General features: G+C 45.0%; 1 protein-coding gene across 1 annotated transcript in view; it reads right to left on the bottom strand.

The window, feature by feature from the left end:
• The window catches only part of CDK15 (cyclin dependent kinase 15), a 101,121-nt gene that overhangs the window by 7,267 nt on the left and 79,876 nt on the right, over positions 1-13,978 (bottom strand). Inside the window, exons 12-13 of the mRNA XM_036858192.1 lie at positions 12,511-12,559; positions 5,770-5,909 (exon numbers count right to left, since the gene is read on the bottom strand). Coding sequence (XP_036714087.1) covers positions 5,770-5,909; positions 12,511-12,559 — 189 coding nt within the window. The remainder of the gene's footprint in view (positions 1-5,769; positions 5,910-12,510; positions 12,560-13,978) is intronic.

Below are 13,978 nucleotides of genomic sequence, written 5' to 3'. Positions count from 1 at the left end.
TGTGTTACAGTACTAAATTTCCATGTGATCTTTAGCAAGCAGTGATGAGAAGTGGAAGACAGTGGCTTGCGAGTCTGACTTACAGTCAAATTTTGCCTCTCCCACTTACTAGCTGTATGACTTTGAGCAATTAGCCTCTCTCAGCCCCAGTTTTCTAATATGTAATATGAGGATAATAACTCCAGATTTGACAGTTAGTATCTAGATTGAATGAGAATTTATGTAAAACACATAGACACCCAATAAATGGCAGCCACTATTCTTCTTCTCTGGGGGTTAGGGACTCATCTATATAACGAAGACATGGAATAATGAGTCCCAAGATCCTTTTCTTGTCAAAGGGTCTCTAACTCTTTCCTGAAGCATTTATCTTTATTTGGAGATTCTTTCAGTATATGATGCTAACAAATTTAACCAACTTAAGGGCTTGGTAGAGCTGAGGGACTTGGTTTACCCAGACTTTTCCTACCAATGTAACTCTACGCAACACCTTAAGCCATGTCTCAACCCAACATCTTGTATTCTAATGTATTAGAGTGGGTTGAGGACAGCACTGAGTAGAAGGAGAAGACGTGTGTTATGGAGGACACTTCCTAACTTGCTTCTTAAGTACTGATTAATGGAGAATTTAAAAGGTAGAGTGGTCTGAGTTAGGTTAGAAACTCCTAGAAGCAGAATAGGATTGAGAGACCTGGCTCAGAATCTCCCTTCCCTCTTCCCTACGAAACCCAACCTCCGAAACCTGGCCTGTGGAATGACAATATATTCTGGTTAAACTTTGAATAGACTAGACAATAAAAGCAATAAACAGAGTAGATTTGAAATCATTAGCACAAAAAGAGCTAAACTAAGCTTTGCTGGTACATGTTAAAGAATGTTTAAATTGTTGCAAGAAGGCATACAATGATGAGGAGTAAAACCTAGGATGGAATATGAGTCAGGATTGTACTATTATTAAAGAGAAGATACCTTCGGATAATATTAGATGGCATTCAGAGGAGGATGACATTCCTCTCCCTGGATATCCTTCCTCCCCAAGCATCCAGACCCCATCATCTTTCAAGACCCACTCACAAAGCCATCCTGGACCCCTACAGCTGGAGTTTAATCTCACCTCCTTTGAACTGCCAGAGCACTTCACACTTGGTCTACGGCCATTTATATACTTGTTTCATTTCCTTAAGGACTGTAAGCGCTTTGAGGACAGAGTCCATAACTAATTCATTTTTGTATCCCTCAATCTCATATCTAATAGACCTTCAGTAAATCTTCCATGAATGAACTGGAAAATAACTCTCCCAGTATGTTAGAAACCTGAGTCTAGGGTGGGTCCATAGTCTCAGAGATAAGCAAAAGAATTGGAATAGGTTCAGAATAGAATAATGAAGCAAAATAGTTAAAAAAGGTAAAACAAACAATCTATATTGGGTATGTTTGGTGGAGGGAGGTCAAAGGAAGTCAGCCTAGAGAAGTGAGCTTTAGAAAGTGATGTCAAGGGATCTTCAAATATATTCAAGAGGTATTATTAAAAGAAGGCCTGAACTTCTTTTATTGGAGCAAAAGAAAAAATTACTCAGATTTTAATGGAGCAATATGAATAAGGCCTGCTGAAGAACTACCAGAGTACAGATTCTGGGGTGATGTGATCAAGGGTAGAGGTAAGTGCCATGCCTTCTTCCATCCCTATAGGTACCAAAGTATATGATGACAAGAAGGACTCTGGTAAATTATTTTTACAGAATTACAAAATCAATTGCAAGCTTTTAAGTTGTAGGGTTTTTTTTTCTTTTGTTTTTTGTTTTAAGATGCTGAAACCTGTTTTAAAGGAGAAGGGGGATTTAGACCAGGAAGGAATGGGAGAGACTCACGTCTGGGATTTAGAAAGCAAAATGGGACCAACCCACAGAGAGAGACAGCCTTTGATGTCCTGACGATCAAGGACCATGGCTTAAGGACCAGACTCTTAAATCACGTGGCATTTACTGCCCGAGATAAAAAATACTTTTGGGGATCAGTGTCTGTGGCTCAAAATGGCTAGGTTCCAAAATCAGTCTTAACTTTCCAAGGGTAACATTTGGAAGGCTCCTTGCAAGAACGGAGTGGAGCCAGTTTCTAGAAGGGGCAGCTTAATGATTTTCTACTCCCCTCACTCTCAAGTCGTTAAGCAGCGTTCCTTTCCCAGAGCCCAAGTTCATGCTGAGGGCAAAGGGAATTAAAGGAAGGAGCTGAACCTGCAGCTAAGATTAGAGAGTTGCCAAGGGCCTAATTTTAGGTCCTAGCTGCCCCAGCTGATGTACTGCACTGCTGGCTCAGCCGTGAGGCCACAAGCGTGGCCGTAAGCCGATGACTTGAGTGGGTAGAGTGTCTCCCAGGCCATCTGCAAAAGCAATTAGCTTGCTGTTGGGTGTGTTTTGAGAGAGACTACCAATTATTTCTCCTTCAACTAATGTTTCTTCAGGTGTTCAAGAGTCAATAAGGGAAAATGTCAGCGCTTGGCAGAAATTCCACCATGCTTGCCATTCTAGTATTCATGCTTCTCCACTTAAGAATGTGCTCCGAAAGGGAACTAAGCCCAGAATTCCTGGATTTTCGTGGCAAGTGACCCCCTCTCCGATTTCCTCTGGCCATAAGCTCACTGCCACAAACTAGGGACAGTGTTGTTTGGGATCTCTCGGCTTCGTGAAAACAGACATGGATGGATGAGAGCAACCCTTGCATTTTGTGGGGAATTTCTGTGCCCTGCTTCCGTTGGGATTTAGGCTGTCTTTCCACTCTTCGCACGGTTCCCAGCCTCAGGTTTCATGCTTAAATTGTCTTCGTCAGAGGGCAGACAATAAGAGCTGGCATCTCCCAGATCAAAGGGGAAACAATATATTTTAAAGTGACAACTTTGTTATCCTGCAACCGGAATAAAACCAGAATAATAAAATAATACAAATATTACCCCATAAGTGATTCCATACTGCCACCAGAGAGCAAAATTTCTTGCATAATTATGGCAGGGAAACTCTCTTTACACACCACTCACAAGAGCATGTCTTATTTTTGCACAGTTCTTATGCCTGGGGCAGCCCACCCCTTGGATGGAGACTCTGTGTCCCTGAGGGTCGGGAACTGTGATAACCGGCCGGTTCTTCCTGTCTGCAAAGGAGGCTCTTAATAAAGGCTCATTGCCATGGACAATGAGAAAGTAGGCTGGCACTGCCCGGCCGAGGGAGTGCACCCTTAGAAGACGTGCCCTTGGTGAGGGCCACTGTTCTCAAGGTGCACAAACTGGCCCCAGTGGCTGCTTTCTCTTACTCCATTTTTCTTTCCAATTTTCCTGGTACCTTTGCTTTCCCTGTCTTCTTGTCCACGTCCTATCTGTCGATCTGTCTCTAAACCTATTTCTGCACCCCCCCCACACATGCACACGCGCGCACACACACACACACACACACCCCGATCTGCCCCCCTTCCCCTGTCTGTTGGCGCTGGCCCTTTCATCTTCTCCCTCGGGGATTCGAGATGTCGCTGCAGGAAGTGCTTGTCGGCCGAGGCAACAGCAGCAGAGCCCTGTGGCTTTGACAAACCTCATTTAATTGGGAGGAAGCCAGGAGAATTTGAAAGAACTGAAACATCCACGAAACTCCTTTTATCAGGCATAATTTAAACTCTGCATGGAAAAACCCCTATATGTATAAAGAAAAGTCAACTTCCCTCCTGCCGTGAGCACTCCTTGTCTCCCCACCAGCACAGGCAGGCTCCTGCAAGATTCCATCTTTTCATTTTTCTAAAAGTGTCAAAGTAGATTTGGGCTCTGTGGCTGGGTGAACAGAGAAGGCATACAGATTGGTCCCTCTCCTGCACCTGCATGTGCACGCACACACGTGCACGCACACACGCACGCACACACACACACAACAGAGTCCCTCTGTTGGTGGCTTTGCTTCAGATGACCAGGATGAATCAAAACCCAGGTTTCTAACAACACATCGGTTTGCACAGTGATTTTCTCCTAATTACTCTTCATCAAGGAAAAGCTGGTGCCCAGAAAACTTTGAAGATCCCCAGTGGTTCTCAGTACACAGAATAATAAATCCTGGAGGAGGGCCCATGGGAGAAGTTTCTTTAAATGGAGAGAGGGAGCGTGAATGTGTGTGTGTGTGTGTACACCCCCAGTGTGTATACTTGCGTGAAGTGGTAGCTGGAAGCCCCAAGCCCAAGAGGAGAAAGCTAAGAAGGGGGGATCTAGGGGTTCAGACTGGGAAGAGGGGATTGAGATGGGAGTCGGGTAGCGGATGGGGATAAAGCTCGGGGTGAGGTACCAGGAAGGGAGTAAGAATTGTAGGTCTGGTGGAATGTCCTTTATTCTACCCATATGCCAAGCCACGTCCCTCCCCTCCTTCCAAATTCTACTCCAGAGTCACCTCCAGTCTCATCCATCTTACTTGAGTTATTCTAGTTCCTCCAAAGAATTGCCTTTAGCGCACACATATTCTCTGAACATCTGCAGCTGATTATGCACAGACTTTAGCTGTTTAGATATGATTTGTGCTAATATGCGTATGAGGGTGTCCTGTTTCCTCTTCCTCACTCTCTTTTCCTCCCACTTCATAGGATCCTTGAGGTCAAGGACAAGCCTCTTTTTTCCCTCAAATTTTATAGTACTTAATATGTTCTTGACACTTAATGGCAACTTAATAAATACTGATGACCGACTCTTCCTACAGGGTTAAGTAAGACATTAACCCCAGTTGTATGATTATGGTTATTTTTGGAGATACTAAATGACTCACTTTAATAATAAAATACCTCAAGAAATCCCAAACTAAGAGCTTTGGGCTGATGCAGGACAATGTCCCAGTTACAGTGGAGCTGCGTTCGCAAACCCTGGAGACTTTGGCCAGACCACATGCCTAAGCCTACTGAACGGTAGCTCCCCACCCCATGCCCATCCTCGCCCCATCACACCCCCCAGCCCAACACCCTCCCCCCAGTCTGAGCCCCTAGACCTTCCTTACTAGCTTCCTTCTCTCTGGCTTAGGACCTCTAAAAACTGTTTTCAGTTGAATGCTGGATGTTTTCAAAGAAACTCCACCTAAGGATGGTCCCCCGCAAACAGCCGGGGCCATGACTGCACTGCCCACAACTTCTGCACAGCCTTTCCTGGCCACGTTCTGAGAAACATGAGGAGCACTCCAGCCACATGATCTCTCAGCAGTTTTCAGATTTGGAGGATGACTTCAGGCCCAGGCAGCAAAGCTGATTTCAGGGTAACTTGTGCTTCCCGTGGGCATCCAGCCTGGGAGGACGCTCCCCTCTCCCCATGCCCCACCCCGTACTTCCTTGGGCAGCATCAGATTACCAATCAAGACAGCCCCGGCTCTCCTCTCCTGATATATCCATGTCACCTATCATCTTACTCTACGGAAAGAGAAAAGGGGTTGTTAGAAACTTTGCTTTTGCTTCTCCTGGCAGATGCTAGTGAAAGCAAACTCAGAGGCAACTTTCATCTCATCCAATTTCTAAGAGTAAGTGAGTACATGGGAAATGTTTGGATCATTACAAGGAGGTCTGTGTCATCTCAACCCTCAACTTTTGAGTTTTAGAAAATTGCAAAAAAAACTCAGGCAAGATTTGAACCCATCTTGCTTCTCCCAGCTCTAAGCTCACTTCTGGTTGCAAATTCTATAATTCTCCAGTGCACTGAGAAAATACTTAGACACTGAGACTTATATGTGTACATGTACACACCACACACACACACACACACACTCCCTTGCTCACCATCAGGAAGTTGGTGCAGTTGAGCAGGCAGGGCCCTGAAATAATTGTGAACCAGTGCTTCCTGGGCAGAGACACGGTCTCTTGGAAAGCCTTTCAGCATTTGGGAGGCCAGGTCTTCAGCTTCCGGAGCCCTGCCTAACCTGGAAAAGTGAGAGAGAAAAAGAGTTTCTCCAGAGGCTTCACTTCTGAAAAATCAAGGGGGAAAGAAGAAAAGTAAAGAAAAGGAGATGGCTAGAAGAGTTTCAAATAGAATTTTCCTGGGACTAGTAAAGTTGATGGCATGTTGAAACTCTTACCTGTCCTGTTACTAAGATGAAGGGAAATTTTCAGCATTGCCACCATTCAGCCCCCACCCCCGCCCCCTCCACTGTGGCTCTGGGTACCAGGTGTACATAAAGGACCTGGAATTGTAATAATAGAAACAGAAATATATAATTAAGGATTCTTCTTTGAGGGACACAGCGGCCTCTAGCAAGCAGAAAAGCCCAGATGGAAATATGTTCCAAGGGTGGCAAGCACAGAATCCTGGGAGGGGAAGAGGGAAAGAGGAGACTCTGGAGGGTGAAACTTGGGTGGAAAAAACCCTTATTTACAGTGTTTCTGAAGCTCAGCTCCCAGGGTTTGTCTCTAAGAAGCTCTATTGGTTTCCCCTGAGATAGAGCATAGGCAAGAAAGATAATTAAATACCCAAATTACAGTAAGGACAAATCCTCAAGTTGACCTTATGTTGAATTATAAATTTGGAGTTGAGCAAATCCATTAGCTGAGCAACTACCATGTAGGCGGTTGGATCTGGGAGATGCAGGGAAGCTGTCTTCTGGCAGCTTAATCTCGCAGAGGAGTCAGACACTAATCGAATGGTCATACAGATGCATAAGCACAACTGGGAAGAAAAAGGTCCAGACTTGGGAGGTGGTCAGGGAGAACTTTCCTGAGGAAGCAGCATTTGAGCTGAGAGCTGAAGACCTGGGGCAGGGGAGGGGCAGGTGTTGCAGACCCCCAGGGTGGGAGGGAGAAGAGTGATTTTAAAGAAAGGAAGAAAGGCCAGTTTGCTGGCCTGGGACAAAGAGGAGAGGGGTCTGATATGAAGCCAGGGAGGGTGGCAAGGGGCTGACCCTGCAGGCCCTGTGGGTCTTCCATGCTTCCTATTTACTTACAGTGGCTGAAAGTCTTTGCTAATCTAGTGCCAATCATTTAAGTACACCCATCTCTAGAGCCCACAGATAGGTTTACAAGTGGAAAGCACAAGACAGAAAACTGTGCTGATCCCGAGAGACAGTTAACTGCCGGACTGATGCCTGACATTCAGAATTCAGTTGCCTGGCCATGCAACTCCCCAATTAAGCAAAAACAGGTGGGCTTCCTTAATGTTGAATGTACATACCAACCTGAAGCGACAAACAGATACCCTTTCCCTCCCCAGGTGCCATGATGCAGTGATGCAGGAAGCCCTGGCCCAGAGTTGCAATTTGCCTAATTTTTGCATAAGATTTGCATAAAAAACTTTCAGGTATCTGATTCCCATGACATAAAACTGTTTCTGCAAACAGATAACTAACTCTACCCTCAAACTCAAGAGTAAATGCTTCACAGACTTAAGATAGAGAAGAAATCTGCAAATCCCCGGTCCTTGCAAATTTCCAGGCCAGCTGGAAGAGAAGGGAACTAGGGGTGGAGGCCTGCTTAGTAGTTTGTGGCCTGAAGTGCTGGCGGGTCTTTTCTCCATCTAGGGTGCCCTGCCCAGGCGCAGGTTTTCAGGGCCAATGAAATAGGAGTCCAGAGTGCGGAAGCTGGTTCAAATCAGCAGAACCCAGGACCAGTCTGGAAGGAGGCTCAGGGAAAATCTCGTGAAAAAGATTTTAGCCAGTCCGTTTTCACTATCGGGTGGTGGAGTGGGACGCGTGCCGAAATTAGGGCCTGAAACCTCTCTGAACTTCCGGGGGTGGGCGGGCGGACAGGTGGTTATGGGGGGGGAGGGGAGGGGAGCGATGCATCCACCTCCACACTGCACCCCAGTCAGAGATGTGTTTCCTCTGCACACTCCCACCCAGCTTGCTCATAACAACTGAATTGTTACAGAACTGCTCTGGAGAAGGGGCTTAGGAGCTGCGATCTGATTGGGCAAGGAAGACTAGGGGACTTGTTCCGAACCCGTGTTAGCTCGGGCGTACATACTGGTTTTATTGAGACTGTATCTAGGTGGGGTGGCGCCGAAGCCAGGAAAGGCTGATGGAGCTTACGGGGCTTGTGGGGACACATAGAAGCAGAGCAGGCCACTTCCGGCGGACAAATGAAAGAAAGGAGGGTAGGAACCGGTCAGTAATATGGGGACTTCTTGAGGACTTTCCTCTTCAACTAACCAACCTTCCCCTGACCCCACCCCACCCCCCGGCCCCCGCCCTTCCCATGAGGTTGTGTCAAAGCTTTTAGTGGCGTTGGGACTTATTTCAATCTCATGGCCTCCAAACTGTGACCGCCACCACCTACTTCTGCTCCTCAGCTGGCAGAGGCGGAGTATATGCATGAAGGCTTTTCCTCGGGTGAGACAATTTCACATTGGTCTTCTTGTATAAACCAAATACGTGCCCTCCTGACTACAAGACTTTACTAGTAGCATAGTAAAGGCTTATAGTAGGACCACCTGATCTGGACAAGCAACCTAAGAATCTCCACCTTGCTATGATCTCTTATTTGGGAGCTGAGAAAAGAGCCCTAGGGATACAGATGTTGCGTCTTTGGGCACAAATGTTAATTTACCTCCATGTTTGTATAATTCTGCTTCTTTCTGCCATCTATAGTCTTGTTTACTATCCATTGCCTTTATTGGCACATTTCTACAATTTTCCACCTCCTCTAACTCCTACCCGAACAATTCTTCACTGGTTACAACCCCTGCTTTGGAAATGAAGGTTGACATGAAAAGCGAACATCACAAAATTAATTTGCCTACTAGCACATTTCCATATAGGCTAAATGTTAATAGATATTATTTGTTAGGCTTGTGATATTAGCTATGGAACATGCCAGGGGTACCTTGCAAAGTTAAGAGAACCTACCGCCCAATTAATGAGAGTCTGTTAACAAAGACAAAGAATTCTCTGGTGAACCTCTCCTACTAGCAACATTTCCAGAAGTGAGAAGTGTTCCATTGCCAAAATAATACGTTTGTTGTAGAACACTTAGAAAATGCAGAGAGAGAAAACTGAAGCTATCTCATCACTCTGAGATAACCCTTTTCACTCAAAGATAATCACCATTGCTTTAGTGTTTATTTATTCTTTAGTCCTTTACTTTTATACAGATATATTTTTTGTTTTACAAAAAAATGGGATCATACTCTACATGCTGTTCAACCTACTTTTTGCACTTGACTGTCTTGATCATCTTCCCAGGACTTTGAATAGCCTTCTGGGACATAGTTTTAATGACTGCAGAGCATTTCACTATGTAGCTATACCATAGACCACATAGCCAAACTTTTATTGAAGTTGTTTCCTTTCTTGTTGGGGTGTAAGGGGCTATTATTAAAATCATGCTGTGACAAATATCCTCAAAGAGAAATCTTTGTGTACTTGTGCAATAATGTCCTTAGTATAAATTCTGGAAATTGAAATTCCCAGGTTGAAGGATACTATACAACATGTTAAATTTTTTGATTATCAGCTAGTTGTCCCAATTTCCATTTCCACCAGCAGTCCAGGAGAGCTCCTGTCTGTGTGTGCAAAGAAAACAAATTCATTCCAGCCAACCTGAATTGCCACGGGCCCCACTGCTCATGAAAGTGGTAAAAAGGATTATAATTGTAAATCAATCCTGAAAGATGTGCTGGGTGCGAGGACATCCACATTTAATTTTAGAAGTCCAGAATAGAAACATGAACAATAAGAAAAAGTCACTCAACATATCTGGAATCTGGTGGCTGTCAGGGGCCTAAGGCAACGGCCTTGATTTTTCTGCACAGCCTGGCTCTGAGTATAAAACTCTCCCACTGCCATTGCTGCCAGCAGGTTGATGGGGGAAGGGCTTTATCTGTTTGCAGCACAAGGCTGGTCACGGTGAGTTCAGCTGGGTTCTTTGTTGTTTTCCCCTAGATCCATAGAAAGAGAAAAAGGGCAGGGATAGAGCGGTCACTTTCTTTTTTCCAATTTTTCAATTTGTTTTTATTTTGAAGTGATTTTAAGTTTACAGAAGAGTTTCAGGAGTAATAGTTATATGTTTCACTAGCTTCCCCTAATGTTAACATTTTAGATAATCATAGTAAAATTATCAAAACTAAGTAGTTAATAGGCACAATATTATTAACTAAACAGCAGACTTTATTCAAATATCAAATACTGGGCTTTTTCGATGGTGACCTTTTTGTTGTTGTTGTTTCAGGAGAGTGGGTACTTTTTTAGTGCTGTCAGTTTAGGATGTGGTAAAGCAGATACCCCCAATAAGAAATATCTCCAACACTAGAGAGAAACAGCATCAGAGAAGCTGTCCTATAATTTCCTAATCAGTCTAACGAGTGAGTGTGCACTTAACTAGGCCCATGTTAATCGCAATCCCATCAAACCCCAGACAAGGGCTCGAGGTGCATTTCCAGTCCGCTCACAGCTCCTCTGCAGAAATATTGTAAAAAAGCCAGTGACAACAAGGCTGCTCTTTATTCATCACACTTGCAACTTGACTCAACTGACAAAGCCACAGAGACCTGGGTACCAGATGAAGCCCAGCCCTACCGCTCACTTAGCCTGATGACTTTGGCCAAGTTACTGAACTTCTTTGAGCTTCAGTTTCCTTCTCTTTGAAATGGGAATGAGATTTGTGAGGCATAAGTGAAATAACACGTGCAGCCCCCTACTAGGCACACAGCAAGCATCCCACCTAACCTTAGTCCCCTTTTAATGACAAGGCCCTTCTCAGAGCCAAGAGTTTTCTCATGTGATAACTTAGGCCAGTGCTGTCTAATAGAACTTTCCGTGCTGATGGAAATATCCTATTTCTGCCCCGTCCCATATGGTAGCCACTACTCACATGTGGCTATTGAGCCCTTCAAATGTGGCTACTGCAACTGAGCAACTAAATTTTTTTTAATTGAAGTATAGTTGATTTACAATATTGTGTTTGTTTCAGGTGTACAGCGTAGTGATTCAGTGTTGGGGGTTTTCTTTTGCAGATTATATTCCATTATAGGTTATTACAAGATATTGGATATAATTCCCTGTGCTATACAATAAATCCTTGGAGTACCTGAATTTCAAATTTAATTTTAAATAATGTAAATTGAAATAGTCACATGTAGTTAGCGGCTATGGTATGAGACAGCACATCTCTAGACATTACTCCTTGCTTTGAGAATCTGAGCAAAGAGAAGCCAGGAGTCTGAGCTAAGGCAGAGGTATTGCTGGGAACGAGGCAGTGGGCCGGGGTGTTGCCTATGGTCAGAAAAGCCAGCGGGATATTCAGCAACTCCACGTCCTGCTCAGCCTAGAAGGAAGGGCTGGCTGGGCGGCTGCAGGCGCTTTCTCCTGCCGTGCGACAGTGACAACAGCGGCAGTGCAGGGTAGTAAGGCGGTCTGCAGGTTTGGAGTTACCGTTTATTTTGGAAGCCAGTGGTGAAATGGAAGAAAGCCACAGGGCAGTATGAAAATCCAAATCCCTCTAGTTAGGGGTTAGGGAGCCTGACTACGCGGGCAAGAGGAAGTTTGCACGTCTTGCATGAAATGATAAAACAGCAGTTCCCTGGAACCTGTCTCCAAAACAACGGGGAGTTTCAGGTGATACAGTGCGTTTGAAAATAAGAGTGCAGTGTGCGGACGCCCTGGGGAGAATCGTCCCTCCCAAAAAAAGATCCTTTGCTAGTCCATAGTTCTGTGTTCCGACCTATTTCACTCTTTGTGCTCTGATATCCACTCTCCGTGGAGGCTTTTTAAAGTACATGAACAGTAAGTATGGGGAAAAAAATCAAACAAACGTTGGTTGGGTTAAACCCTACCGCATTTTCAGGGAAGAACAACGTTCAAACGTTCACTGAGGGTCTCTTTCTCTTCTCCCCACCTGCAGGAGGGTGTTTTTCTTTGACATTTGAGCCCCTTTCCCCTGTCTCTGATGTTTTCCTCACTGCCCTGTTTGCCTCCTCACTGAAGCAAAAAGAACAGAGCCTCGGCTAATTACTCTCAGATCAAATAATACTGGTTATTGTAATTGGTCATTGTCCGAAAACACTGAGTTCTTCTTAGCTCTGAGGTTGCCTGGCACGGCTTAGTTAGCTAACTATTCCGGGAATGTCTCTATTATCTGTTTTACTTTGCAAAAGAAACCGGGGACTTGTTGAAAGCTGGTAATAAAAGTCTGCCCTGGTCCGAGCCGAGGCTGCGTAAAGAGGGCCTGGGAAAGCGTGGCCTCCATGAATCACGTTGCCCCCCAACAGCTGCTCAGTGACGTCATTTGGTTTCTCTGTGTCGGAGAATAATAAACCCACTAGGTCTTCTTACAGGCCAACGCTCCCTCGTTCTCAGGGCCTCGGGCAGGGTTGAGGGGCACAAAACAATTTTAATGACCAAACTCACGGGAAGTAAAATGGTTCACAGAGAAAAACTAACAGACTCACAGGTGGCTGCCTGTCCGAGAGGCGTCTTCCTGGGGCTGAGGGCCCCCAGATCGAGGCGCTCAGGGGCTGGGTGTTCATCAGGTTGAGGCCCAGGGAAATGTCCCTTCAACCCTGCTGAGAGATAAGCTTTCCAAGGCGGTACTCACCAGTTGCAGACATTCTGAAGGCTCTGAGGCTTAGGCAGTGGGAACCATTCTGGAAAGCATACACAGACACGTTAAAAGACAAAAACAACCCTAAAATCCTGTTGTTAAAAATATTATTAAAATTCTAGGGACTTCCCTGCTGGCGCAGTGGTTGAGAATCTGCCTGCCGATGCAGGGGACACGGGTTCGAGCCCTGGTCTGGGAAGATCCCACATGCCGCGGAGCAACTAGGCCCGTGAGCCACAAATACTGAGCCTGCGCGTCTGGAGCCTGTGCTTCGCAACAAAAGAGGCCGCGATAGTGAGAGGCCCGCGCACTGCGATGAAGAGTGGCCCCCGCTCGCCGCAACTAGAGAAAGCCCTCGCACAGAAACGAAGACCCAACACACCCAAAAATAAATAAATAAATTTATTAAAAAAAAAATTCTAAATGCTCTTCTTGGCTTGGGGTAACAGGGAATTCAGTTATCAGGTAGGCAAACTAAATGAGTTTAAGTTTAAATGGAAGGTCACTATTCTGGGTTGAATTGTGTCCTTCTTCCGAATTCATATGTCAAAGTCCTAGGCCCAAGTACCTCAGAATTTGACCTTATTTGGACACAGGGTCGTTGCAGATATAATTAGTTAAGATGAGGTCATTAGGGTGGACCTTAGTTTAATATGACCAGGGTCCGAATAAAAAAGGAAATTTTGGACATAGAGACGGACATGTATAGGGGAAGACAAAGATGATGTGAAGAGACAGAAGGAGAAGACAGCCATCTACAAGCCAAGGAGAGAGGCCTGAACAAATTCTTCCCTCAGAGCCCTCAGAAGGAACCAATCCTGCCAACACCTCAAGTTCAGATCTAGCCTCCAGAAGTGTGAGACGATAAATTTCCGTGACTTAAGCCACCCAGTTTCTGGTACTTTGTTACAGCATCCCTAGCAAACTAAAATAATACAGTCACAATATTTAATGTCTGCTGTGTGCAGAACATGTGCCGAGTGCTGGGAGAATACAAAAGTAATCACGAGAAGCTTCCCCACTCTTACAGAGCTTACAATTCATTTGAGAGAACAAAACATGCGTGCCCCGCCCCCCTCCAAGAAAACTCATGTGACAAATGAGGGGGCAAAGTCTTAAAAACTCAGAAGTGGTTAAAAAATAACGGGACTAATTTTACATGTCACTTACAGTAAAGGTGGAAGTGAATCCTGGCTTGAATAATCCAAAATGGATGATAATAAGATTTGTAATTTTCTTTGGAGCACTCTTTACAACATTTACATGTGGATACGTGTGTTTCTATTTTTTTTTTTTGATATTGACAGTATTTAACCCAAAATAAAACTACTATAAAAGGAGACAATTTTGGGCTTCCCTGGTGGCGCAGTGGTTGAGAATCTGCCTGCCAATGCAGGGGACACGGGTTCAAGCCCTGGTCTGGGAAGATCCCACATGCCACGGAGCAACTGGGCCCGTGAGC

The sequence above is a fragment of the Balaenoptera musculus genome, chromosome 7 (genome assembly GCF_009873245.2).
Source record: "Balaenoptera musculus isolate JJ_BM4_2016_0621 chromosome 7, mBalMus1.pri.v3, whole genome shotgun sequence".
NCBI classification, from domain to species: domain Eukaryota; kingdom Metazoa; phylum Chordata; class Mammalia; order Artiodactyla; family Balaenopteridae; genus Balaenoptera; species Balaenoptera musculus.
This window is presented reverse-complemented; position numbering and strand designations above follow the sequence as displayed.